Source organism: Xenopus tropicalis, chromosome 1, assembly GCF_000004195.4.
Source record: "Xenopus tropicalis strain Nigerian chromosome 1, UCB_Xtro_10.0, whole genome shotgun sequence".
NCBI classification, from domain to species: Eukaryota; Metazoa; Chordata; class Amphibia; order Anura; family Pipidae; genus Xenopus; species Xenopus tropicalis.
In genome coordinates this window covers 198,294,698-198,321,903 of record NC_030677.2, presented here as the reverse complement: position 1 = coordinate 198,321,903, position 27,206 = coordinate 198,294,698, and the positions used below count along the sequence as shown (strand labels likewise).

General features: G+C 41.3%; 2 protein-coding genes across 2 annotated transcripts; both read left to right on the top strand.

Annotated features, from left to right (window-relative positions):
• Positions 1-555: 555 nt before the first annotated feature.
• LOC116412457 (serine/threonine-protein kinase N1-like) lies at positions 556-10,251 on the top strand. Its single transcript, XM_031906707.1, has 15 exons — positions 556-719; positions 2,365-2,428; positions 3,039-3,132; positions 3,625-3,698; positions 4,727-4,820; positions 4,924-5,261; positions 5,444-5,514; positions 5,783-5,846; positions 5,928-6,019; positions 6,740-6,916; positions 7,226-7,287; positions 7,372-7,446; positions 7,830-7,972; positions 9,547-9,654; positions 10,198-10,251. The coding sequence occupies exons 2-15, from the start codon at positions 2,375-2,377 to the stop codon at positions 10,249-10,251; spliced, it is 1,500 nt and encodes a 499-aa protein (XP_031762567.1). The 5' UTR covers positions 556-719; positions 2,365-2,374.
• A 1,168-nt stretch (positions 10,252-11,419) lies between these two features.
• On the top strand, positions 11,420-12,260 carry LOC116412454 (serine/threonine-protein kinase N1-like). Its single transcript, XM_031906701.1, has 3 exons — positions 11,420-11,738; positions 12,047-12,109; positions 12,191-12,260. The coding sequence occupies exons 1-3, from the start codon at positions 11,545-11,547 to the stop codon at positions 12,258-12,260; spliced, it is 327 nt and encodes a 108-aa protein (XP_031762561.1). The 5' UTR covers positions 11,420-11,544.
• Positions 12,261-27,206: the final 14,946 nt, after the last annotated feature.

Here is a 27,206-nt window from a genome sequence, read left to right as displayed (position 1 = left end):
AAACTTATACCCTTGGGTATCTTCTGACACAGGTTGCAAACCTCTTCAAATGTGGTAAATTTCACGTTTCTAATCATGGGTGTACGACAAACGGTGCGGGACTAGTTACGCGCCGAACTTTTGTACGGAAGAATAAGAAGAAGAAGAAGAAAAATAAGCCTGTGAGATAACAATAGGGATGCTTTGCTTCACAAGCCCCACTAATAACTTGCTGTAACCATACCCGGAGCACTTTTTTTTTTTTTACAGATATTTGCACTTTTAAACTGCTATTAACAGGCAACCAGCAATTCAGCAACCCTAGGGTTAACTGACCACAACTTTTTTTGAAGTCACCACAATTTATTTGACTGCGACTTTTTTGACACAACTGCAATTTTTTTTTTATTTCACTGACTTTTTAAAATGCCTGTGGGACTCAGTCCCTATCTGTATGAATACGAGCTGAGCAGCAGAACAATACGCCCTGTAATAACCTTTCAGGCTGCATCATAACAAACAAACAGAACATTGTGATGTCACAATGGGCAGCGAAGTTTGTGCAGCTTCCCTGCCAAGCGAGTGTCAGAGCTGAGCTGGTTGGGTTGCAGGGCAGATCCCCTGGGAGCTGCTCTGTCCTAATCAGCTGTTTTTGCCTCCTTAAAGCCACTTTAACACCTTTAGGCTTTAAGCCTTTACCATCGAATTGCTTCGGCGCATCCTCGCTCGGCTCCATATCTGTAAGTCAGCCAATTGGTTTTATCATTCAGATATATAGAGGGAATAGGGTGTGAGCCTGGGGCTGTAGGCCTGGAATGGGCCGTCTGTGTAACTATAGAGATTACAACGTGTCAAACACGCGACTGTGACTTTTTTCTTGATGCAACGGCGATTTATTTGACAAGACTGTGACTATTTTGATAGGAACTTTTATATATATATATAATATAGTAATAGGTTTTACAGTGCCACAAAGTAGTGTAGGAGTTTATAGTCTGTAGGATAAATCAGAGGCATAAGTGTATAAGTATAAAATTTAGTACAGGTATAGGATCCCTTATAGAGAAACCTGTTATCCAGAAAGTAAGATATAATTACCCCTTATTGGGGGCAGAACAGCCCTATTGGGTTTATTTCATGGTTAAATGATTCCCTTTTCTCTGTAATAATAAAACAGTACCTGTACTTGATCCCAACTAAGATATAAATACCCCTTATTGGGGGCAGAACAGCCCTATTGGGTTTATTTCATGGTTAAATGATTCCCTTTTCTCTGTAATAATAAAACAGTACCTGTACTTGATCCCAACTAAGATATAATTACCCCTTATTGGGGGCAGAACAGCCCTATTGGGTTTATTTCATGGTTAAATGATTCCCTTTTCTCTGTAATAATAAAACAGTACCTGTACTTGATCCCAACTAAGATATAATTACCCCTTATTGGGGCAGAACAGCCCTATTGGGTTTATTTAATGGTTAAATGATTCCCTTTTCTCTGTAATAATAAAACAGTACCTGTACTTGATCCCAACTAAGATATAATTACCCCTTATTGGGGCAGAACAGCCCTATTGGGTTTATTTCATGGTTAAATGATTCCCTTTTCTCTGTAATAATAAAACAGTACCTGTACTTGATCCCAACTAAGATATAATTACCCCTTATTGGGGGCAGAACAGCCCTATTGGGTTTATTTATTGGTTAAATGATTCCCTTTTCTCTGTAATAATAAAACAGTACCTGTACTTGATCCCAACTAAGATATAATTACCCCTTATTGGGGCAGAACAGCCCTATTGGGTTTATTTAATGGTTAAATGATTCCCTTTTCTCTGTAATAATAAAACAGTACCTGTACTTGATCCCAACTAAGATATAATTACCCCTTATTGGGGCAGAACAGCCCTATTGGGTTTATTTAATGGTTAAATGATTCCCTTTTCTCTGTAATAATAAAACAGTACCTGTACTTGATCCCAACTAAGATATAATTACCCCTTATTGGGGCAGAACAGCCCTATTGGGTTTATTTAATGGTTAAATGATTCCCTTTTCTCTGTAATAATAAAACAGTACCTGTACTTGATCCCAACTAAGATATTATTACCTCCTATTGGGTTTATTTCATGTTTTAATGATTTTTTTAGCAGACTTAAGGTATGGAGATCCAAATCCAAAACCTCAGGCCCTAAGCATTCTGGATAACAGGTCCCATGCCTGTATGTTCTTGTATTTAGATTGAAAGCTCCATGGGGCAGGCACTGATAGGAATGATGCACTGACAATTAAAAATAAACACACAATTGCATAGAATTAACAATAATCTCTGGTTCCTTTCTATTTTAGCATAAACTCAAATTAAATCTCTATTTTCTGTTACAGGAGCTGCAGCATGGGTGACCGAATGCGAAAAATATTTACCAACTTTTTTAAACTTAAAAATAAGGTAAGGCCCCAATGTCTTCCTCTGGTATTGACTTTAGTGGGATGGACCAGGACTTACTGGGATGAGTTGGGAAGGACTGGGACTCACTGGGATGAGTTGGGAAGGACTGGGACTGACTGGGATGAGTTGGGAAGGACTGGGACTGACTGGGAGGAGCTGCTCATGTATATTGGACACTGTTAGGGGGGTGCATTATTTATCATTATATTATTATAACATATGGGTTTCAATGAGTCCTGTGCCTGTGTCACAAGTAGGGTTGTCACCTCACCCCTTATAAAATACCAGTCACATATTGATACGACATCATGCATGGCTAATTAGCAATTCATTTAGATGCATGCTGCAGACTGAACTGATTTATATGTAGCCATGCAGCATGTATCTAACTTAATTGCTTATTAGGCATGCAGGATGTGGGTTCAATATGTGACTGATATTAAAGGGTTAAGGTGACAACCCTAGCCATAAGTGACATCAACAAGCAATAATTATACCCGCTGACATCACTGAGCTCTGTTTTTAAGGCTATATGTGTATTTATCTATATATTTATATTTGGAGGTTTTATTTTTTTAATGGTGTTTGTGAAAATCTTTCCCCCCCACAGGAACCTAAAAGCAGAAGTGTCTTTTCTATTCCTCTGCAAAAGACAGAGACAGACATCTCATCTGCTTCGAACCTGAAAGCTGAAAAACCTGCAGGTATTTGAATTTGAGGGATCGGCTGCGTTACTTTGTTGTTTTGTCCTTAGTCACAGCTCACAGGGTTAACGAAACACACAGCCTTCTTATATGCACAAGTAATATGGAACCCAAGGTTATATTATAGCAATGGGGAACAAGTTGGTAGAACTGAAGGGGGTGCTTATGGGGGATCATGTAACAGCATTCAGTCATTTACCAATTTGGCAAATATCCCTAAAACCTAGAGACCAACCTCTACTTGTACTAAAGCAGGAGAAACCATTAGCACTCCATATAAATGCCCTCCCTCACACATGATTATTTAAGGATCTAGTCCTCCTCCTATGGTGAAAAGTCTATAGACTTCTTCCACATTCTCCTGATTTCATAGGTCTACTGCTCGGCTTGGCCTCCTGATTAACCAATCAGAGCAGCCAGGCAGTATTAGAAAGTGATTGTATTTGTTTCTGTATCATCTCAATGTATTTTAATCTATATTTTCCACTATAGAAGCAAGCGCGAAGAAAGGAATACTTCGACGCCTCTGCAAATCAATTAGGAACCTCTGTCAATGTAAAAAGAAGGTAAGGTGGAACGTTCCACCATCTCTCTCTGAGTTTAGGCTTGAGTGTCACTGGCTGTTGGTTCATGTTCTCTCTCAGCAGCACATGGAAAGAATGTTCTCTCAGCTATGTTGGGTTACTATAGGCTGTAGTGCTTCTTAAATGTGCGTCCAACCTAGTGGAGAAGGTGGAGCATATTCTGCATATTTAGGCTCTTCTCCCCTTTTTGACCAATATAGTATTTGTACATTTGTATCCTGTTTTAAGGTGTTTCATTTAGGCCACAGGATTTTGAGATTAGTTATTGTATTGTAAATGTTCTGCCTGAAGCACCGCCCCTAATATATTTGGCTTAAAGAGACACTGACACCAGAAATGAAACTTTTTTTTTATTTCTATCATAACACTGTCTTTGCAGGAGCTTTATAATTTTGCTATAAAAGTATTTCCTGATACTTTTACATTCCCTATCTGATCCCCCATGTTCCTCTATGAGGGGGCTGCCATATTTGTGCAGCAGTAGGCTGTTAGCATTAGAAGCTATAACTGACAGGCTGAGAAGGGACAGTTAGGTTGACAAAACAGTCGGGTTTAGGAACTTCAAGTGACAATTACTTACATAAGCAGCCCTACCAGGGAAAAATGATCAACATGACCTATAGGTTACTTTTTATGTAGATTCATAATTTACAAAGTAATTTTTTTGTGTCAGTATCACTTTAAGGGCAGTGGCGTAACTAGTTGCCACCCCTAAAAAATCTTGCCTTCCCGCCCCTGCCCATGACCTCTGCCCACTGGGCACAGTAAAACAGGGCTTTATTTTATGCGCTGCGCTAGCATTTGTATATATTACACAAAAAGGTGCTGGTGCTACAGGCAAGTAACATTCAGTGCAATGCAAGCTCCCCTGTCTCATTGGGGCGGCTTTAGTACTAACAATGCTACGGCCTTGACTTTCCTGGCAGAGAAATATCTCCTGAATTTTCAGCATCAGTTTCTGATTCATTCTTTGCCTTTTAATCATGAGTTTATCATTTGGCTTTCTATAGAAATGTTCAGAAATTGTGCAGGAAGTAAGCAACACAGAGATGATCCTCGAGGAAAAGGAGCTACTGAAGGAGAAACCAATTGAGATCCTTACAGGTACAGAACCAAGGACATATATGCCCAATAAACCCACAGAGACCCCCATATGACTAAAAAGGTGACTTTTTAAAAAATAATTTTATATTTTTAATCTTTCCAGAGTCTCCAAGTATTCCTCGTGATCCTTCCTCAGATTTTGGAAATACTTTGATTCCAAAGAGAGAGAAGGATGATGAAGAGATGCCGCAGAATGTTGAAGTGATTCCTGACGGGGAGGATATTGCTCAGAATGTTCCCGCAAAGGATGAGAAATCTGCGAGCTTATATTTAAGCTGTGTGGAACCACTGAATTACTACACTGATCCAAGTTCTCATTATGCTAGTGCAAGTGATCACTATACTGATCCGCATTCCGAGTTCACTGCTCCAAGTTCCAAATATACTGATGCAAGTGATTACTTCTCTGATAAGAGTTTATCTCCTTCTAAGCTGGAACTGGTGAGATTTTGTTAGATTTGGGTTTATAGGGTATTGTGTATAAATGCAGTAAAATAATATACTATAAGAATGATTATGGCACATAATATCCTTTATAGAGATATACGTAAGATTAGACTACACTGTATGGTATCATTAGCCCAAGTGAGACTGAATTAATGGTGTTTCATCTCCTTCTCTAGGCTAGAAATTGTTACTGTGAAATAATCAGAGAGATTGATAGGGCACTAAACCACGTAAAGGTGGACGCAAGGTAGGATATTGGGTTTCTGTTTTGATACTGAGGTTGTTAATGGTAAAATAGAAAAGCCTTTACTACATCTTAGATACAAAAACCCAACGCGTTTCATCCTCACAGGGAGGGGCCTTCGTCAGGGGCACATGCATTAAGAAAATAGATGCGGGCCTGTATCTAAGATGTAATAAAGATTTGTTCTATCTTTCTATCTTCTGGTTTGCCTGACACACACAGGTCAACCATAAAGTAACTGAGATTATATTTCATTCTTGTTTTCTCTCAGGAATCAGACAACTATGGCTGATTTCAAACTACAATGTGAACTGGGTGCTGGTGCTTTTGGCCAGGTGAGTTACTGGCCCCCTAGATATGGGGTGGGGGGTTATTGGAACAAAGGCATAATAATGGGGGTCTCTCTCTTATTTCAGGTATATCGGGCACAACACAGAGAAACCAGGAGAATTGTAGCCATCAAGACTCAACCAAAGGCTGCAGTCAAAACTATATTTAAATATAGAAGGTCAGTTAAATGGGGAAACCGCAAACAATAAGTATTTGTGTGTATAGTCTGGAACATTCCTACAGGCAGATGTTTTATATCTGTTCCAGAAGATATACAGATTCCATTATTGATATAACATTCTCTCATAAAGTGCCATTGGCTTATTTTTAACAGATTTATTTAAACTTAAATTGTAAATCTGCCACCCTGAGGTGATTTTCATAATCACAATTTATCCTTTTACTTGTTGAGATGTATCATAAAAAAACAACACTTTGCATAGAAAACCATTCTTTCTAACGACTGCCATGACGCAGTTGAGTCAGTAGGGATCTGATGTTCAGAACTGATGATTGTTTATAAATACACAAGGAAAAAAACCACAATTGTATTAAAAAAATCCACTGATTGATAAGTTGTTGGGATATTGATAGTTATGCCCCTAATTAATTATTACTATAGGGATTTAGTAGGATTGGCTAATTATAAATATGCAACAAGTACCTCCCATTGGTCAAAGTGAAATGATTTCACCCTAAACCTTAGAACCAACCAAAGGGCCTGATTAGTGTATTTGGGCACAGGGTGGGTGATGGTGCCACTATATTCTGTGCTTGCACTTGTATACGTGTTATAGTGCCATTAGTATAAATGGGCGTTACATTCACTACATTCATGGTGCAGATGTCCCACCTATGTCATTTTCTTCTATAAACGTTTCATGGCTTTATTTTGCAGCATTCTTCTGGAGCAGCGCATCCTTCTTATGGCAAAGCAAAAGCAGAATCCTTTTGTTGTCGGTTTATTCTCCTCCTTCATAACCAGACAACATATCTGCTTCGCTATGGATTACGCTGAGGGAGGGGACTTGGAGTCCCAACTGAAACAAGGTGCCATATCGCTGGAGAGAACTACGTAAGTACTACTGGGCTTTTATAGAGGGTCACACAAGTGATAGCCTTATAGTAGCCATAACACTGCACATAAATAGTATTGTAATTACTGTCCAATCAATACAGTGAACATGGGCGGTTGCTTCTTTCCCTTTATCAAGCGAGGGCATATAGGAACATGTTATTGCCATGGTTGTGCTTTCATTACCATGAAACAAAGCAAAGGCTTAGTGAGGGCCTAGGCCCAACAATTGCTACCGGTTTTTACCCGTATAGATAAATCAATATTGCATTCATAAAAAGGTGACTTTTCTCTTTTTGACCCTTGTAGGTTCTTCTCCTCCTGCATTGTCCTCGGGCTGAAGTTCCTACATGAAACAAGATTGTTCATAGGTAAGTGGAGCATTTCCTTTAGTCCTAGAAATGTCTGATATGGTAATTGGGCCGGCTAACAGTGTCTGTTCTCTCAATACAGAGATTTAAAGCCAGAAAACATCCTTCTGGATGGCCGAGGATATGCCAAAATAGCAGACTTTGGTCTTAGCATAGAAGGTAAGATGGCTGCGTACAATGACATTGGACATACGGGTTCATATTAGAACTTTATGTTCATACTTAATAGAGTTCATTATATTGTAGGCACTTTCTCAGGGTCCGCAGCATAGTGGCCCCACTAGATGGATAATGCAGGAGTATATTATCCAGCATTATTAGTATTGTTACAGTCATGTTTAAAGCCCCATAAAGACTCCAGTCACCATGCAGATACAAATTCACTAATGAGAGCCTGCCCTCAGATTCTTTGTTTCACGCCAACATGGCGGTGACGTTCCTCATTTTTTATAAAACCAATAGTTCAGGTTTCAAGTTAATCTTTATATTAGATAAATGATCTCAACAAATCTACTAATGAAATGTTTCTGTTTGTATTCAAGGAATTGGCTACAGGGACGAGATCTGGGGCAACTGTGGAACTGTACCATATAAGGCTCCAGAAATTTTCACTGAGTTAAACTACACCAGATCGGTGGACTGGTGGGCTCTTGGAGTGATCCTGTACAGAATGGCTATTGGCGAGGTAAGTGCCCATTTATTAACTGAATCAGGGAATCACTGCTTGGCCTGAACATAATAGGAGCTCAGTTACTGCAACATTTTTTTACATTTATTACATTTAGCGTCCAACCTGGATGAAAGGTGGACTTATCTGTATAAGCCCCATTATAGTATCCCCTCTGTGTAGCTGAACCCCATCCACTCCCAGTACAGGTATGGGATCCCTTATCCGAAAACCTGTTATCGAGAAAGCTCCGAATTACAGAATGCCCGGCTCCATAGACTCCATTATAATCAAATAATTCAGAATTTAAAACTGATTTCCTTTTTCTCTGTAATAATAAAACAGTACCTGTACTTGATCCCAACTAAGATATCATTACCCCTTATTGGGGCAGAACAGCCCTATTGGGTTTATTCATGGTTAAATGATTCCCTTTTCTCTTTAATAATAAAACAGTACTGTACTTGATCCCAACTAGATATAATTACCCCTTATTGGGGCAGAACAGCCCTATTGGGTTTATTTAATGGTTAAATGATTCCTTTTCTCTTTAATAATAAAACAGTACCTGTACTTGATCCAACTAAGATATAATTACCCCTTATTAGGCAGAACAGCCCTATTTGGGTTTATTTAATGGTTAAATGATCCCCTTTTCTCTTTAATAGTAAAACAGTACCTGTACTTGATCCCAACTAAGATATAATTACCCCTTATTGGGGGCAGAACAGCCCTATTGGGTTTATTTCATGGTTAAATGATTCCCTTTTCTCTGTAATAATAAACAGTACCTGTACTTGATCCAACCTAAGATATAATTACCCTAATTGGGGCAGAACAGCCTTATTGGGTTTATTTAATGGTTAAATGATTCCCTTTTCTCTGTAATAATAAAACAGTACCTGTACTTGATCCCAACTAAGATATAATTACCCTTATTGGGGGCAGAACAGCCCTATTGGGTTTATTTCATGGTTAAATGATTCCTTTTCTCTATAATAATAAAACAGTACCTGTACTTGATCCCAACTAAGATAGAATTATCCCTTATTGGGGGCAGAACAGCCCTATTGGGTTTATTTCATGGTTAAATGATTCCCTTTTCTCTATAATAATAAAACAGTACATGTACTTGATCCCAACTAAGATATAATTACCCCTTATTGGGGACAGAACAGCCCTATTGGGTTTATTTAATGGTTAAATGATTCCTTTTTCTCTGTAATAATAAAACAGTACCTGTACTTGATCCCAACTAAAAATATAAATAATCCTTATTTGATGCAAAACAATTCCATAGGGTTTAATTAATGTTTTATTGATTCTTTAGTAGACTTGAGGTATAGAAATCCAAATTACAGAATGACCCCTTATCCGGAATACCCTTGGTCCCAAGCATTCTGGATAACGGGTCCTATTCCTGTACTTAAGTCTAACCATTTACATTGCTCATCATGTTGGGTTGGGTTTAATGGTGACTGAGCCTACAGCTTCATGTATAAGTGCAGCATACAGGACCGTACCCCATTACTGATATTGTTGCCATTTTTTTGTTTCATGCTTTTAAACCAAATATTTTTTTCTGTTTGTAGTTTCCTTTCGACGAAACAGACAAGCAGCTCCTGACGGCCCAAATTATACATACAGAGCCGAAAATTCCTCCAGATCTGCTTTTAAGTGTCAAGGTCACATTACAAGGGGTAAGTACCTGTTGGGATTTTGCAGCCTGCTGTTTGAATGTTTAATCCAGGGACAGGGTCGGACTGGGGGGTGCAGGGCCCACCGGGGCTACCACGTCCCCACAGGGGCCCCTGCCGTTCACCTTTAACCCCCTTCCCCGCAGGGGCCCCCTGTCCGACGTCCTCCCCTGAACGCGCACATGTGAAACGCGTCAGGGGAGGACATCGGAGGTCAGATGAAGCGGCAATAGGGTCGGGCCTGGATCACTGGGGCCCACCGGGTATTTTCCCGGTGTCCTGGTAGCCCAGTCCAACCCGTCCAGGGATCATTTACTGCCCCCTAATGTTAATGTAATCTTGCTCACATTGGCACTTCCATTTATAAACTTTGGGCGTTATTTTTTACTGCGCACTCCAAAAATGCCAAATGTTTCTCATTGAGCAATTTCTTTTTGTACAATTTTTTCTCCCACACTGCCTATACGGTACCGGTTTCTGGCACACCCGCCTGCCTACATGAGTTTGCTTTATGCTCCTCAATATGATACATTTTTCTCTTTGCAGCTGCTGAAAAAAGATGCCAAACTTCGCCTCGGGTCACATAAAAGAAGACGCTAAAGAAGTCATGGAAAGCTCTTTATTCAGGGTATGTGAATATTTTACTCCTCTAAGTGGCAGCCATTAACAGGGGTCTTTTTAGATCCACGAGTTCTATTCCCTGTGTGAGCTCTTGCGCACTTTCACAGGGCAGATACAGTATCACTTGGAATTGGATAGAATTTGTATATGTTAAATAACAGATAAATAGAACGAAATAGTGCTAATAAAGTATTCCTGCTGTTTTACAGGGATTTAACTGGACGCCCTTCTGAGCCAAGAAATACAGGCGCCATTCACTCCTCAAATAAGTGTTCCAGAGCGAGTGGAGTTAGTACGCCTTCGCTTACCGGGCGCTGGTGTCCCACGACCCCACAGGACCCCATTGGAAGAGGCATTAGAACAGTTGAATTGTCCTGCTCTTTCTGCCTTGAAAACCGGGTTCCTGTGAATTCTTTAGTCAGGTAAGGAGTTTGCCTTTATAAAAATAAAAAGAAAAAATGGAACAAAGGGAGGGAGGGAGGGGGTGCATTATACACTTAGCATAAGGGGTCTTGGGAAACAGCTTGTTGGAGTTATCTTGGTGTCCTGCGGAGGTTGTATTTTCTCTTTAACTCTCCTCTCCCCTAATTCAGAGATCCCCAGCTGACTAACGATGACCCGATCTTCTCGGAGGAAGATAGATGTTTTATATCTGTTCCAGAAGATATACAGATTCCATTATTGATATAACATTCTCTCATAAAGTGCATTGCTTATTTTTAACAGATTTATTTAAACTTAAATTGTAAATCTGCCACCCTGAGGTGATTTTCATAATCACAATTTATCCTTTTACTTGTTGAGATGTATCATAAAAAACAACACTTTGCATAGAAAACTTCTTTCTAACGACTGCCATGACGCAATTGAGTCAGTAGGGATCTGATCTTCAGAACTGATGATTGTTTATAAATACACAAGGAAAAAAAACCACAATTGTATTAAAAAAAATCCACTGATTGATAAGTTGTTGGGATATTGATAGTTATGCCCCTAATTAATTATTTACTATAGGGATTTAGTAGGATTGGCTAATTATAAATATGCAACAAGTACCTCCCATTGGTCAAAGTGAAATGATTTCACCCTAAACCTTAGAACCAACCAAAGGGCCTGATTAGTGTATTTGGGCACAGGTGGGTGATGGTGCCACTATATTCTGTGCTTGCACTTGTATACGTGTTATAGTGCCATTAGTATAAATGGGCGTTACATTCACTACATTCATGGTGCAGATGTCCCACCTATGTCATTTTCTTCTATAAACGTTTCATGGCTTTATTTTGCAGCATTCTTCTGGAGCAGCGCATCCTTCTTATGGCAAAGCAAAAGCAGAATCCTTTTGTTGTCGGTTTATTCTCCTCCTTCATAACCAGACAACATATCTGCTTCGCTATGGATTACGCTGAGGGAGGGGACTTGGAGTCCCAACTGAAACAAGGTGCCATATCGCTGGAGAGAACTACGTAAGTACTACTGGGCTTTTATAGAGGGTCACACAAGTGATAGCCTTATAGTAGCCATAACACTGCACATAAATAGTATTGTAATTACTGTCCAATCAATACAGTGAACATGGGCGGTTGCTTCTTTCCCTTTATCAAGCGAGGGCATATAGGAACATGTTATTGCCATGGTTGTGCTTTCATTACCATGAAACAAAGCAAAGGCTTAGTGAGGGCCTAGGCCCAACAATTGCTACCGGTTTTTACCCGTATAGATAAATCAATATTGCATTCATAAAAAGGTGACTTTTCTCTTTTGACCCTTGTAGGTTCTTCTCCTCCTGCATTGTCCTCGGGCTGAAGTTCCTACATGAAAACAAGATTGTTCATAGGTAAGTGGAGCATTTCCTTAGTCCTAGAAATGTCTGATATGGTAATTGGGCCGGCTAACAGTGTCTGTTCTCTCAATACAGAGATTTAAAGCCAGAAAAACATCCTTCTGGATGGCCGAGGATATGCCAAAATAGCAGACTTTGGTCTTAGCATAGAAGGTAAGATGGCTGCGTACAATGACATTGGACATACGGGTTCATATTAGAACTTTATGTTCATACTTAATAGAGTTCATTATATTGTAGGCACTTTCTCAGGGTCCGCAGCATAGTGGCCCCACTAGATGGATAATGCAGGAGTATATTATCCAGCATTATTAGTATTGTTACAGTCATGTTTAAAGCCCATAAAGACTCCAGTCACCATGCAGATACAAATTCACTAATGAGAGCCTGCCCTCAGATTCTTTGTTTCACGCCAACATGGCGGTGACGTTCCTCATTTTTTTATAAAACCAATAGTTCAGGTTTCAAGTTAATCTTTATATTAGATAAATGATCTCAACAAATCTACTAATGAAATGTTTCTGTTTGTATTCAAGGAATTGGCTACAGGACGAGATCTGGGGCAACTGTGGAACTGTACCATATAGGCTCCAGAAATTTTCACTGAGTTAAACTACACCAGATCGGTGGACTGGTGGGCTCTTGGAGTGATCCTGTACAGAATGGCTATGGCGAGGTAAGTGCCCATTTATTAACTGAATCAGGGAATCACTGCTTGGCCTGAACATAATAGGAGCTCAGTTACTGCAACATTTTTTTACATTTATTACATTTAGCGTCCAACCTGGATGAAAGGTGGACTTATCTGTATAAGCCCCATTATAGTATCCCCTCTGTGTAGCTGAACCCATCCACTCCAGTACAGGTATGGGATCCCTTATCCGAAAACCTGTTATCGAGGAAAGCCTCCGAATTACAGAATGCCCGGCTCCCATAGACTCCATTATAATCAAATAATTCAGAATTTTAAAACTGATTTCCTTTTTCTCTGTAATAATAAACAGTACCTGTACTTGATCCCAACTAAGATATCATTACCCTTATTGGGGCAGAACAGCCCTATTGGGTTTATTTCATGGTTAAATGATTCCCTTTTCTCTTTAATAATAAAACAGTACCTGTACTTGATCCCAACTAAAGATATAATTACCCCTTATTAGGGCAGAACAGCCCTATTGGGTTTATTTAATGGTTAAATGATTCCCCTTTTCTTTTAATAGTAAAACAGTACCTGTACTTGATCCCAACTAAGATATAATTACCCCTTATTGGGGGCAGAACAGCCCCTATTGGGTTTATTTCATGGTTTAAATGATTCCCTTTTCTCTGTAATAATAAACAGTACCTGTACTGATCCCAACTAAGATATAATTACCCCTAATTGGGGCAGAACAGCCTTATTGGGTTTATTTAATGGTTAAATGATTCCCTTTTCTCTGTAATAATAAAACAGTACCTGTACTTGATCCCAACTAAGATATAATTACCCCTTATTGGGGCAGAACAGCCCTATTGGGTTTATTTCATGGTTAAATGATTCCCTTTTCTCTATAATAATAAAACAGTACCTGTACTTGATCCCAACTAAGATAGAATTATCCCTTATTGGGGGCAGAACAGCCCTATTGGGTTTATTTCATGGTTTAAAATGATCCCTTTTCTCTATAATAATAAAACAGTACATGTACTTGATCCCAACTAAAGATATAATTACCCTTATTGGGGACAGAACAGCCCTATTGGGTTTTATTTAATGGTTAAATGATCCTTTTTCTCTGTAATAATAAAACAGTACCTGTACTTGATCCCAACTAAAATATAAATAATCCTTATTTGATGCAAAACAATCCCATAGGCGTTTAATTAATGTTTTATTGATTCTTTAGTAGACTTGAGGTATAGAAATCCAAATTACAGAATGACCCCTTATCCGGAATACCCTTGCGTCCCAAGCATTCTGGATAACGGGTCCTATTCCTGTACTTAAGTCTAACCATTTACATTGCTCATCATGTTGGGGTTGGGTTTAATGGTGACTGAGCCTACAGCTTCATGTATTAAGTGCAGCATTACAGGACCGTACCCCATTACTGATATTGTGCCATTTTTTTGTTTCATGCTTTTAAACCAAATATTTTTTCTGTTTGTAGTTTCCTTTCGACGAAACAGACAAGGCAGCTCCTGACGGCCCAAATTATACATACAGAGCCGAAAATTCCTCCAGATCTGCTTTTAAGTGTCAAGGACACATTACAAGGGGTAAGTACCTGTTGGGATTTTGCAGCCTGCTGTTTGAATGTTTAATCCAGGGACAGGGTCGGACTGGGGGGTGCAGGGCCCCACCGGGGCTACCACGTCCCCCACAGGGGCCCCTGCCGTTCACCTTTAACCCCCTTCCCCCGCAGGGGCCCCCTGTCCGACGTCCTCCCCTGAACGCACATGTTAAAACGCGTCAGGGAGGACATCGGAGGTCAGATGAAGCGGCAATAGGGTCGGGCCTGGATCACTGGGGCCCACCGGGTATTTTCCCGGTGTCCTGGTTAGCCCATCCAACCGTGTCCAGGGATCATTTACTGCCCCCTAATGTTAATGTAATCTTGCTCACATTGGCACTTCCATTTATAAACTTTGGGGCGTTATTTTTTACTGCGCACTCCAAAAATGCCAAATGTTTCTCATTGAGCAATTTCTTTTTGTAACAATTTTTTCTCCCACACTGCCTATACGGTACCGGTTTCTGGCACACCCGCCTGCCTACATGAGTTTGCTTTATGCTCCTCAAATATGATACATTTTTCTCTTTGCAGCTGCTGAAAAAGATGCCAAACTTCGCCTCGGGTCACATAAAACAGACGCTAAAGAAGTCATGGAAGCTCTTTATTCAGGGTATGTGAATATTTTACTCCTCCTAAGTGGCAGCCATTAACAGGGGGGTCTTTTTAGATCACGAGTTCTATTCCCTGTGTGAGCTCTTGCGCACTTTCACAGGGCAGATACAGTATCACTTGGAATTGGATAGAATTTGTATATGTTAAATAACAGATAAATAGAACGAAATAGTGGCTAATAAAGTATTCCTGCTGTTTTACAGGGATTTAACTGGACGCCCTTCTGAGCCAAGAAATACAGGCGCTATTCACTCCTCAATAAAGTGTTCCAGAGCGAGTGGAGTTAGTACGCCTTCGCTTACCGGGCGCTGGTGTCCCACGACCCCACAGGACCCCATTGGAAGAGGCATTAGAACAGTTGAATTGTCCTGCTCTTCTGCCTTGAAAACCGGGTTCCTGTGAATTCTTTAGTCCAGGTAAGGAGTTTGCCTTTATAAAAATAAAAAGAAAAAAATGGAACAAAGGGAGGGAGGGAGGGGGTGCATTATACACTTAGCATAAGGGGTCTTGGGGAAACAGCTTGTTGGAGTTATCTTGGTGTCCTGCGGAGGTTGTATTTTCTCTTTAACTCTCCTCTCCCTCCTAATTCAGAGATCCCCAGCTGACTAACGATGACCCGATCTTCTCGGAGGAAGAAGACACGTTCAAAGCCAAATGTCTTCATTTCTATGAAGATGATTATATTTTTATATAAATGTTTATATTTATTTATTTTTTTACTATTTTGTAAAAAAATTTGTAAAAAATTGAATTCTATTTTTCTATATAATTTGTAAAAATTGAATTCTATTTTTCTATATAATTTGTAAAAAAATTTAATTCTATTTTTCTATATAATTTGTAAAAAATTTAATTCTATTTTTCTATATAATTTGTAAAAAAATTTAATTCTATTTTTCTATATAATTTGTAAAAAATTTAATTCTATTTTGTATATAATTTGTAAAAAAATTTAATTCTATTTTTCTATATAATTTGTAAAAAATGTAATTCTATTTTTGTATATAATTTGTAAAAAAATGTAATTCTATTTTTCTATAAAACTTTTTAAAATAATATAATTCTATTTTTTTATATAATTTGGAAATAATTCTATTTTTCTAATAAAAATTTGAAATAATATAATTGATTCTATTTTTCCATATAATTTATAAAAAATGTAATTCTATTTTTCTATAAAAAAAAGTAACGGCGACGAAAAAAATTGCAAAAAATACGAAAAAATCGCAAAATGTTCGTTTTCTAATCGGAATTTTTCCAATTCGGAATCGGATTCATGGGTTAGTAAATGTGCCCCATAGTGTTTCGGTTAAAAAACTGAATTGAGTATGTTGCCACCCTCAAGCCCTAACTGGACAAAGTTACCAGGGTTTATGGCCAATATGGCTTTGTCCAGTAGAGCCGGAATAGTGGATCTCACAGCATTCAGAGCACCTACAAGTGACTGTATTCTGTCTATGTTTATCGTCTTAGTCTTTTGGGTAACAGCCCATGTATGGGGATTACATACCTGAGACAAAACCCACTGACCCCATTAGTCGTCCTTTTTCCCCTATTTCAAAAGTAGTGATGGGCGAAATGTTTCGCCAGGCATGGATTCATGGCGAATTTCCACATTTCTACGTGCAAGCAACGAATCCAAACCCGCACTCCCTCAGCCCTCCAACGAAATTCACCGCTCGGTGCACAATGCTAGAGAGGGATCGGCACCCTCCCCACAGATTCCAAACAAGCAAATAGCAACGGCACTCAAGAGCTACATACGGGCCTTGCCCTTAAAAAATCCTTTATTGCGGAAATGCAACGTTTCGAGGCTAGGACATGCTTGACAAAGGGGCTGTCCTAGCCTCGAAACGTTGCATTTCCGCAATAAAGGATTTTTTAAGGGCAAGGCCCGTATGTAGCTCTTGAGTGCCGTTGCTATTTGCTGGTTTGGAATTTCCACATTTCGCCATTGGCAGATTGTTTTGCGAAACAGATGAAAACATTTGCTGCAGAAAAATTCGCCACACGTCTCTATTCAAAAGAATAGTCTCGCATCAAAATAAAAAGTCGCAGGCGTCAAAGTAATAGTTTCAGGTCAAAATAAATAGTTGCGGGTGTCAAAAGAATAGTCACGCGTCAAAATAAATAGTCGCACATCAAAAGAATAGACGCAGGTGACAATTTTTTTTTGACGCGTAACTTTTTCGACGTTTTGCGAAAGATTTGCAAATTTTTCCATGAAGCGAAGCGGGACAGATTCGCTCATCAATATTCAAAAGCATTTAGAACCCTACCAAGTCTAGTGTACACGTCAGCTCTTATTATTTCCCCACCCTGAGTATCATCAGCTTCTGTACATCCTAAAGCTACAAGTCCACTTAAACTCCCCGCTCTAAAGGTGGCCATACACGTTAAGATCCGCTCGCTTGCGTATTGACGTCACACGTACCCACGGGGCGCAACCTTATAAGAGGGCCTGTCGCCACCACACAAGGAGCCGCATAAGGAGCAGGAGTCGCAGAAGAAGAAGGAGTGTCTATGGGGGCACTGTCTATGGGGGCAATTAGGGCACTGTCTATGGGGGCGCTGTGTATGGGGGGTACTGTCTATGGGGGCACTTTCTATTGGGGTATTGTTTATGGGGGTACTGTGTATGGGGGCTACTGTCTATGGGGCAATTGGGGGCACTGTCTATGGGGTCAATTGGGGGTGCTTTCTATGGGGGATACTGTATATGGGGGCACTTTCTATGGGGCCATTGGGGGCACTGTCTATGGCAGGGGTGTGCAAACTTTTTAGCTCAGGGGCCACATTAACTAACATACGGCCGGGACAGCGTTACGCCCGGGGCTGCCATCAAAAATTATGGGGCCTCTCAGCTCCTCCCCAGCGACCTGCTGCTTCCTCTGTCCCGTCCTTCTGTTCCCAGGCTCCCAGTGCATTCTTTTATATGGTTGCGCCCCGTGCGTGCTGACGCTGTGCGCACGCACGGGGCGCAACCAATCAGAGCCCATCATTCTTTTAAGGTGGCCTGAGACGGCGGGCCGGATTAAAAGGGCTGACGGGCCGGATGTGGCCCGCGGGCCGTAGTTTGCCCACCCCTGGTCTATGGGGTCAATTGGGGATGCTTTCTATGGGGGGGTACTGTCTATGGGGGCACTTTCTATGGGGGGTACTGTCTATGGGAGGAAATTGGGGGCACTTTCTATGGGGGGCAGTGTGTATGGGGGATACTGTCTATGGGGGCACTGTGAATGGGGGGTACTGTCTATTTGGCCATTTGGGGCACTGTGTATGGGGGGCCAAACTGGTACATAGTTATAACCGACTGCCTTCTCTCTATATTTGTATTTTATATGTAGTAGTTGCTATAGTGTTTTCCTTAGGTAGTACAGTATGAGGGTATAGCACATTTTGCATCTGATCCCACCATTTCAACTATATAAAAGGAGTATTTTTTGAAAAAAAAAATGGGGTGTGGTAATTGGGGCATGGGCACAACAGTTGGCGTGGTCAAAATGTTGCCGCGCTGCACGCGCCAAATCTTTTTGTCCTTCTTTTAATTTTTTGAATGTTTGGAGCTATGGTATATGTATTAGGGGGCCTGGTTACAGCCCGCACCGCCAGCAACTGATGTTCCTGGGTAAATTTTGCTTCGTTTAGCTGGTGTGTTATACCATCCTGTAATGATTTTATCATTGTTTTCCACTATTCTGCAGCTCCTTTGCCCAGTAAATGATTTGAGTGTTATTCCTTCTAGTTCTTGTTCTGTGAAGTGCTCATTTAGAGCTTTTTCCCACTTCTTAAAATGTGGTAGGCTTGGAGAGGAGAGGGGTTGCTTGTGATGTGAAAAATGTGTAGTATTGTACCCTGTTGCCAGTTAGTAAAATAGCCTTTTTGTAGTCCAGGCAGGAAAGCAAGATTGTTAGTTAGGGGAGTCAGTAGTGAGGGTTCTGCCATTAGTTTGGATTTATACTTTAGTGAGTCCCGTGTGTTGGTAACCCCAGACCACCTTCTGTTTTGGAGCAGCGGAGAATGGTTTGATGCGTGACTGTTCATTGTTCCATACAAACTTGCCAGTTGTTCAGCATGGGGAAGACGTCTGGAGGTGGATTTAGTGGGATAGTTTGAAAGATAAATTAGCCTTGCAAAATATTCATTTTGAGAGTATTGACTCTGCCAAACCATGATAAGGGCATTTTAGTCCAAACATTAATATTGGTTCTAATTTCCTTAATGATAGCATGGTAATTGATAGAAGTCCAGTCCTTATAACTGGCCGTCAATAGAATACCTAGGTAAGTTTATTTACAGTCCAGGGGGGAAGAAATTTGTCTTTTAAGGCTAGCACAGTAGGGTGAGGGAGGCTAATGTTGGGTGCACTTCATTTGTAATTTATTTTAAAACCCCTTAGTAGGCTATAACGGTCTATTTCTCGTATGGCTGGGTAACGTGGTGGTAGGTTGAGTAAGAATAAAGAGCGGATCGTCAGCATAGGCACAAATTTTGCAATGGGAAGTTCCTGCCTTGATGCCTTGAATGTTTGGATTGTTTCGGATAGTTGAGAGAAGGGGTTCTAATGCCCCTACTGGGGCATGATCTGGCCATGTAATGGAGCCTATTGTTTCCTTTTGGGTACTATCTAGTGCTTTGTGAGATAAATATATAGTCGATTCTGTTATATGTGTCATGGCTATGTGAATAGAAGGAGCCATTTTTATCTTGGGGATGGAGAGTTCTCCGGCTATCTAGTAGTTGAAGCCAACGTAGTTCTTGTTTAAGCCTTATAATTTGTTTAAATGGGAGGGATGATGTTCCAGAGGAGCAGTCTAGTTTGGGTTCTAGTGGGGTGTTGAAATGCCCCCCTACTATTACCATCCCTTCCGCAAACAGGAGCAGCAAATCATGGATCTTATTCATGATATCAGTCTGCTCTGTGTCAGGTAGGTAGATTGAGGCAAATGTGTACGTAAGGGAGTTCAGTTTCCCTTTGAGAAATGTGTCGTTTCCCTGAGGGTCCATTTTGGCAGCTCTAATCTCTAATTGTAGGTTATTAGTGGGGACAATGGCTGTGCCTCTGACTTTTGTAGATTGTGGGGGGCTGTGTATGATCGTGGAATCATATTTGTCATAGCATTTCGGTATCTGATTGGTCTTGTAATGTGTCTCCTGGATCAGCGCAACCTGTATCTTTTTAGCTTTGAATTCTTGCAACAAGGCTGTCCTTTCCCAAGGTGAGTTCCATCCATTTGCATTGATCGTGTAGTTGTGGGTGAGAGTTTGGGTTTGGGATAAGGCATTATAGATTGTTCCTTCCACCTGGGGGGAGATATAAGAAGGTCAGGAGAGAAGGGGGGAAAGGAAAAATGGGATATGTACTTTGGGTGGAGAGGGAGTAAGAAATATAATAACTGGGGGGAAATGAAAACCACTAGAGAAACTGGTATGAGCCGTTTAATCTACACTCGTGGTATAGGGGTAAACTCCTTTGGGGGGTTGAGGAAAGTTGGGGATATCTGATATTTTTCTTTTCTCCGTGTTACTGACCTAATGGAGGTATATGGAGTTGAGATCTGGACAGTCCTGTCAGGTTATCTGGGGTTGGGGAACATCTGCAGGGGGAAACCATGTCTATTTGTCCGCTGTCTGAGAAGCTCAATCAGAGAGAGTCAGAACATCAAATTCCAAAAATGATTAACATTAAATTATTCAAGATTTTCAAAATAGGTGTATTCAGTTAAACATACACATATTATACTGTATCCTGTGTTTATGGTTCAGCGCAGGAAGCAAAGTAGGTTGAGGGGCCAGTTTAAGAAAGTACCGTATATACTTGAGTATAAGCCGATCCGAATATAAGCCGCGGTACCTAATTTTACCTAAGAAAACTGGAAAAACGTATTGACTCGAGTATAAGCCCCTCAATGGTGCAGCATGAAAAGCATCCATATACCTGTATACAAAATCTTTAATCCCATAAGTAAATATGGCATTTCTGTATTCTTTTAAAAATACCAAATTGCACCAAATTGCAAGCAGCAGATAAAATAGAATTGCTCTTCACTGCATGGAGGTTGGAGGTCCGTAATTCATAGGACTACTAATTTTTAAAGAAAAGCTCCATTTATTCAGGCTATGGATTTTCCAGCAAACAGCGCTCAACTACTGTATTGCATGTAGTTTGCGTGCAATTACCGTATATACCTGAGTATAGGCCGATGGTTACTTTTAAAGCACATTTTTAGGGCTGAAAAATTCGGCTTATACGCGAGTATATACGGTATATAGAGGAGGGAGGGAAGGAAGGAAGGGGGGAGAAAGTTAGGTATGAGCTTCCTATAAGGTTTGGGAACCTTCAGTATAAGGAGGAATAGGATAACTATATACATTTCCATACTGGGGGCAGATACACACCCTGGGATTTCCAGATTATTTTATCATGAGCGATGGGAAATGTCCCATTCCGTTATGAGACTTAGCTATATTTAGGTAGGAAGCAGGCAAGTCGTATGGGTTATACTCTCGGCTGTGTTTAAAGGTTTCCCGAGTGTCGCTTGTCTCGGGGAACACTGGGCGAGAGAGCTGGGGATTGGGTGTCGCTTCCCCCACTGTCTGGATGGAGTCGCATCTCTCCTGGGAAGCGGGGTGGGGGGGTACCTCGGGCGGTTGGGTCGGGAGACCTTCTTCCGGTGCCCCTAGAATATAGGTGGGCCATTCTGTGATGCCTGGAACAGGTATGTCCAGTTGTTGGCAGAATTGTGCTGTTGCCATGGGATACCGTGGGGCAAAAGCCTTACCGCCTTTATGTGCTAGTAGTGCAAAACTCCATTTATATGATATGCTGCACTCCCCCAGTTCTCCTAACGTGTCTCTCACACTCACTTACTCTTGTTTTAGTGCCACAGTCTCTGTGTATATTGTATGATTAAGGTCAGTGCCCCAAAGTCTGCAAATGGGATTTGCGCGGCATTAGTGACAGTATATTAAACATATCTTCCAGGTTTGCGCTTCCCCCCGAGGCTGTGCCTGAGACCGCTTGTGGCTCTGGGCTAATGTCAGGCCCAACGGACCACGAGGCTCCTCCACCATGTTGTCTCCGTCCGGCGGTTCTGGTGTCTCTTGTGAGCGGGGAAAGAACTGTTTCATGCCGCCCGGAAGAGGTAAGTCCTTATGCCCGGAGTAGTTGGCAGATGAAATGTGCTTGTTGTGCTTCCCCATCTTGCCAGGAATCCCACAATCTGCTTTTTATCTGTAACACGAAGCTCAGTACAAGTACGTCCCACTTCCGCGCCATGCAGCCACTCCCCCTGATTGGCTCCTTTTTTTTTGCTGCTTCTCCAGTAAAATTGACCAATCAAGGATCAGGTGTGGGCAGGGCTGGGAAGATATTACAAACTGAAGGCAGTGCAGAAATGGAGACAGATATGAAGGATCTGCAGCTGTAACCTTTACCTAAGAACCAACTGTGAACTTTTTATCCCACTCCCACAGGTACTATACTGTATCCTCCCACTCCCACAGGTACTATACTGTATCCTCCCACACCCACAGGTACTATACTGTATCCCCCACTCCCACAGGTACTATACTGTATCCTCCCACGGGTACTATACTGTATCCTCCCACTCCCACAGGTACTATACTGTATCCTCCCACTCCCACAGGTACTATACTGCATCCTCCCACTCCCACAGGTACTATACTGTATCCTCCCACTCCCACAGGTACTATACTGTATCCTTCCACTCCCACAGGTACTATACTGTATTCCCCACTCCCACAGGTACTATACTGTATCCTCCCACACCCACAGGTACTATACTGTATCCTCCCACTCCCACAGGTACTATAATGTATCCTCATCCCACTCCCACAGGTACTATACTGTATCATCATGCCACTCCCACAGGTACTATACTGTATCCTCCCACTCCCACAGGTACTATAATGTATCCTCATCCCACTCCCACAGGTACTATACTTTATCATCATGCCACTCCCACAGGTACTATACTGTATCCTCCCACTCCCACAGGTACTATACTGTATTCCCCACTCCCACAGGTACTATACTGTATCCTCCCACACCCACAGGTACTATAATGTATCCTCATCCCACTCCCACAGGTACTATACTGTATCATCATGCCACTCCCACAGGTACTATACTGTATACTCCCACAGGTACTATATTTTTTCCTCCCACTCCGACAGGTTCTATACTGTATCCTTCCACACCCACAGGTACTATACTGTATCATCATGCCACTCCCACTGGTACTATACTGTATACTCCCACAGGTACTATATTTTTTCCTCCCACAGGTACTATACTTTAATCCTCCCACTCCCACAGGTACTATACTGTATCCCCCACTCCCACAGGTACTATACTGTATCCTCCCACAGCCACAGGTACTATACTGTATCCCCCACTCCCACAGGTACTATACTGTATCCTCCCACTCCCACAGGTACTTTACTGTATCCTCCCACTCCCACAGGTACTATACTGTATCCTCCCACTCCCACACACTGCGCCTCACTGTATATAATGTGCCAGGTTTGTACCTACAGACTCACTGTATATAATGTGCCGGGTTTGTACCTACAGACTCACTGTATATAATGTGCCGGGTTTGTACCTACAGACTCACTGTATATAATGTGCCGGGTTTGTACCTACAGACTCACTGTATATAATGTGCCGGGTTTGTACCCACAGACTCACTGTATATAATGTGCCGGGTTTGTACCTACAGACTCACTGTATATAATGTGCCGGGTTTGTACCTACAGACTCACTGTATATAATGTGCCGGGTTTGTACCTACAGACTCACTGTATATAATGTGCCGGGTTTGTACCCACAGACTCACTGTATATAATGTGCTGGGTTTGTACCTACAGACTCACTGTATATAATGTGCCGGGTTTGTACCTACAGACTCACTGTATAAAATTTGCCGGGTTTGTACCCACAGACTCACTGTATATAATGTGCCGGGTTTGTACCCACAGACTCACTGTATATAATGTGCCGGGTTTGTACCTACAGACTTACTGTATGTAATGTGCCGGGTTTGTACCTACAGACTCACTGTATATAATGTGCCGGGTTTGTACCTACAGACTCACTGTATATAATGTGCCGGGTTTGTACCCACAGACTCACTGTATATAATGTGCTGGGTTTGTACCTACAGACTCACTGTATATAATGTGCCGGGTTTGTACCTACAGACTCACTGTATAAAATTTGCCGGGTTTGTACCTACAGACTCACTGTATATAATGTGCCGGGTTTGTACCTACAGACTCACTGTATAAAATTTGCCGGGTTTGTACCCACAGACTCACTGTATATAATGTGCCGGGTTTGTACCCACAGACTCACTGTATATAATGTGCCGGGTTTGTACCTACAGACTTACTGTATATAATGTGCCGGGTTTGTACCTACAGACTCACTGTATATAATGTGCCGGGTTTGTACCCACAGACTCACTGTATATAATGTGCCGGGTTTGTACCCACAGACTCACTGTATATAATGTGCCGGGTTTGTACCTACAGACTCACTGTATATAATGTGCCGGGTTTGTACCTACAGACTCACTGTATATAATGTGCCTGGTGTGTCAGTACCCACTACCTATCTTGTTATAAGACAAACTAAAATAAAATGAAGCCAACTGATCCCAAACACAAATGGATAGAGAACCCCTCACAGAAGTGCATGTATCCTAAGCATTTAAGGGTGAATAAAGCACCTCCACCCGCACTTTTGCTCAGTATCCCTGGGAGTCAGTGGGAACCCCAAGAGATAGCATGGATGTTCTTTTTTACATCACCAGCAAATCCCCTAAGGCCCCCATTAGCTTTAGGCCAGTCTGTGTAGGGCCCATCTTTAGCCTTCCCAAACAACCCTCCGCCTATGACTGCCCCTCCTGCGCTTTATCTTTTGCAAAATGTGAAATTGTTATTTTGTGTTTTCCATCTGTCGACTGGGACCTTTTTCTCACATTTTTCTCATCTCACAGCCCCTCCCCCTCGCCGAGTATGAAAGTCACCGGCCGACTCGATTGGATAAACACACTAGAAGGTGGACTTACCCTTTAACAGCGATACAGCACATCCACAAGGTAAACAATTGGCCAAATTCTCCACAAAATATTCAGCAAATACTGAACCAATTGTTGAACTATAATTTTAATATTCAGGTATTTTTGTATAAAATGAACCTACAGTTTGCCCAAAACTCAAATCCTTGCCCTGATATTTATGGGGCACGTTTTATTTCTAAATGCCACTATTACACAGCAAATAATTCCCTCTGCCATTTAACCTTTTTTAATTCTTGAACCAACAAATGTTTATACTGCCATCTAGTGGTACCGAATGAGATTACATTGAACACTGACCGGGTTGGCTGGGTATCGGGCTGAGAACCATTAATTATTGTTAAAACTTTGAGTTTAAACTAGGGATGCAGCGAATCCCAGATTCGGTTGGGGATTCGGGCCGAATCCAGCCTTTTTTTTGATGGATTTGGTTTTAGCCGAATCCACGGTCCCGGCCGAACTGAATCAGAACCCGAATTTAGATTCTGATTCGGTTCGGGATTCGCTAGAATCCATTAGGGTGGGTTCGGCAGAACACAAAAAAGTGGGTTCGGTGCATCCGTAGTTTAAATGGACGTTGCTTTTGTTTCACTTGAAACTGGTTGAATGTTGGGATTAACTTCCCCTTTAAAATGTGTGGAATAAAAACCAGTGAGGGGGATTAACTTCCCCTTGAAACTGGGTGAAATAGAAAACAATGAAGTGATTAACTTCCCCTTTAAAATGTGTGATGGACAGGCTGTCACTGACTAGTCTGCTCCTCTGTTATTCTAAGGCTCCATAGGTCTCAGTTACCCTCAACAGATCAACTAAATGTTAATAAATCAAGAATTATGGGCTTATTTTCGAAACAGGCAAATCAAACCTGCCTGGTTGATATCTGGCCAATTGTAGGGCAGATGTTGGTTGGGTAGGCCTGTTGGGGGAGCCCATACACAGGCAGATAAGCTGCCGAATTGCTCTTAAATCTGCCCGTGTATGGCCGCCTTAATTTGTCTGACAGAACAACTGTGCCAAGGGCAGAATGCCACTAAATAGGGGGCAATTCCATGTAAATAACTATCACTAAACAACCTGAACAGATAGGAAAGTGAATGGGCATTGGCCAGATATCTGTCAGAGGAATTAAAACTTTGAAATTATTTTCGTTGGTTGATCTTGTCCTGCTGTCTCTAACTTACCCTACTGTCTCCATCATCTTGTCCTGCTGTCTCTAACTTACCCTGCTGTCTCCATCTTGTCCTGCTGTCTCTAACTTACCCTACTGTCTCCATCATTTTGTCCTGCTGTCTCTAACTTACCCTACTGTCTCCATCATCTTGTCCTGCTGTCTCTAACTTACCCTACTGTCTCCATCATCTTGTCCTGCTGTCTCTAACTTACCCTACTGTCTCCATCATCTTGTCCTGCTGTCTCTAACTTACCCTGCTGTCTCCATCCTGTCCTGCTGTCTCTAACTTACCCTACTGTCTCCATCATCTTGTCCTGCTGTCTCTAACTTACCCTACTGTCTCCATCATCTTGTCCTGCTGTCTCAATGGTGTCACTGACCCTAGCAGCCAAAAAATACTTTTGCTCTGTGATGCTAAAATGTTATTGATACTTTTTTTATTGCATTATTGCCCTCCTTTATTCAAATTCCTGTCTCTCTTTCAAACCACTGCTTGGTTGCTAGGTTAAACTGCATCCAAGCAACCAGATAGCTGCTAAAGTTCCAAACTGAAGAGCTGCTGAACAAAAAGCCAAATAACTCCAAAACCGCAAATAATAAAAATGAAGACCAATTGCAAATTGTCTTAGAATAGCATACATCATAATAAAAGTTAATTTAAAAGGTAAACAACCCGTTTAATGCGTTCATATCCCTTTGGTGCATATTTGCCTTTAGCTGAATGAGTGTGACCTTACTGCTTGGCACAGTCAAAGCATATTCCATGGGTGCAATCTATTTATGATCACTATTGCCATTGGGGTCTACAGAGAAATCAGAATATAAACATTACCATTTAGCAAGGAATATTTTCCCTTTAATAAGGAAGCAGCAGTATTTACATGCCATGTTGACATTACGTGGGCCTGTTAGCACAGCTTATC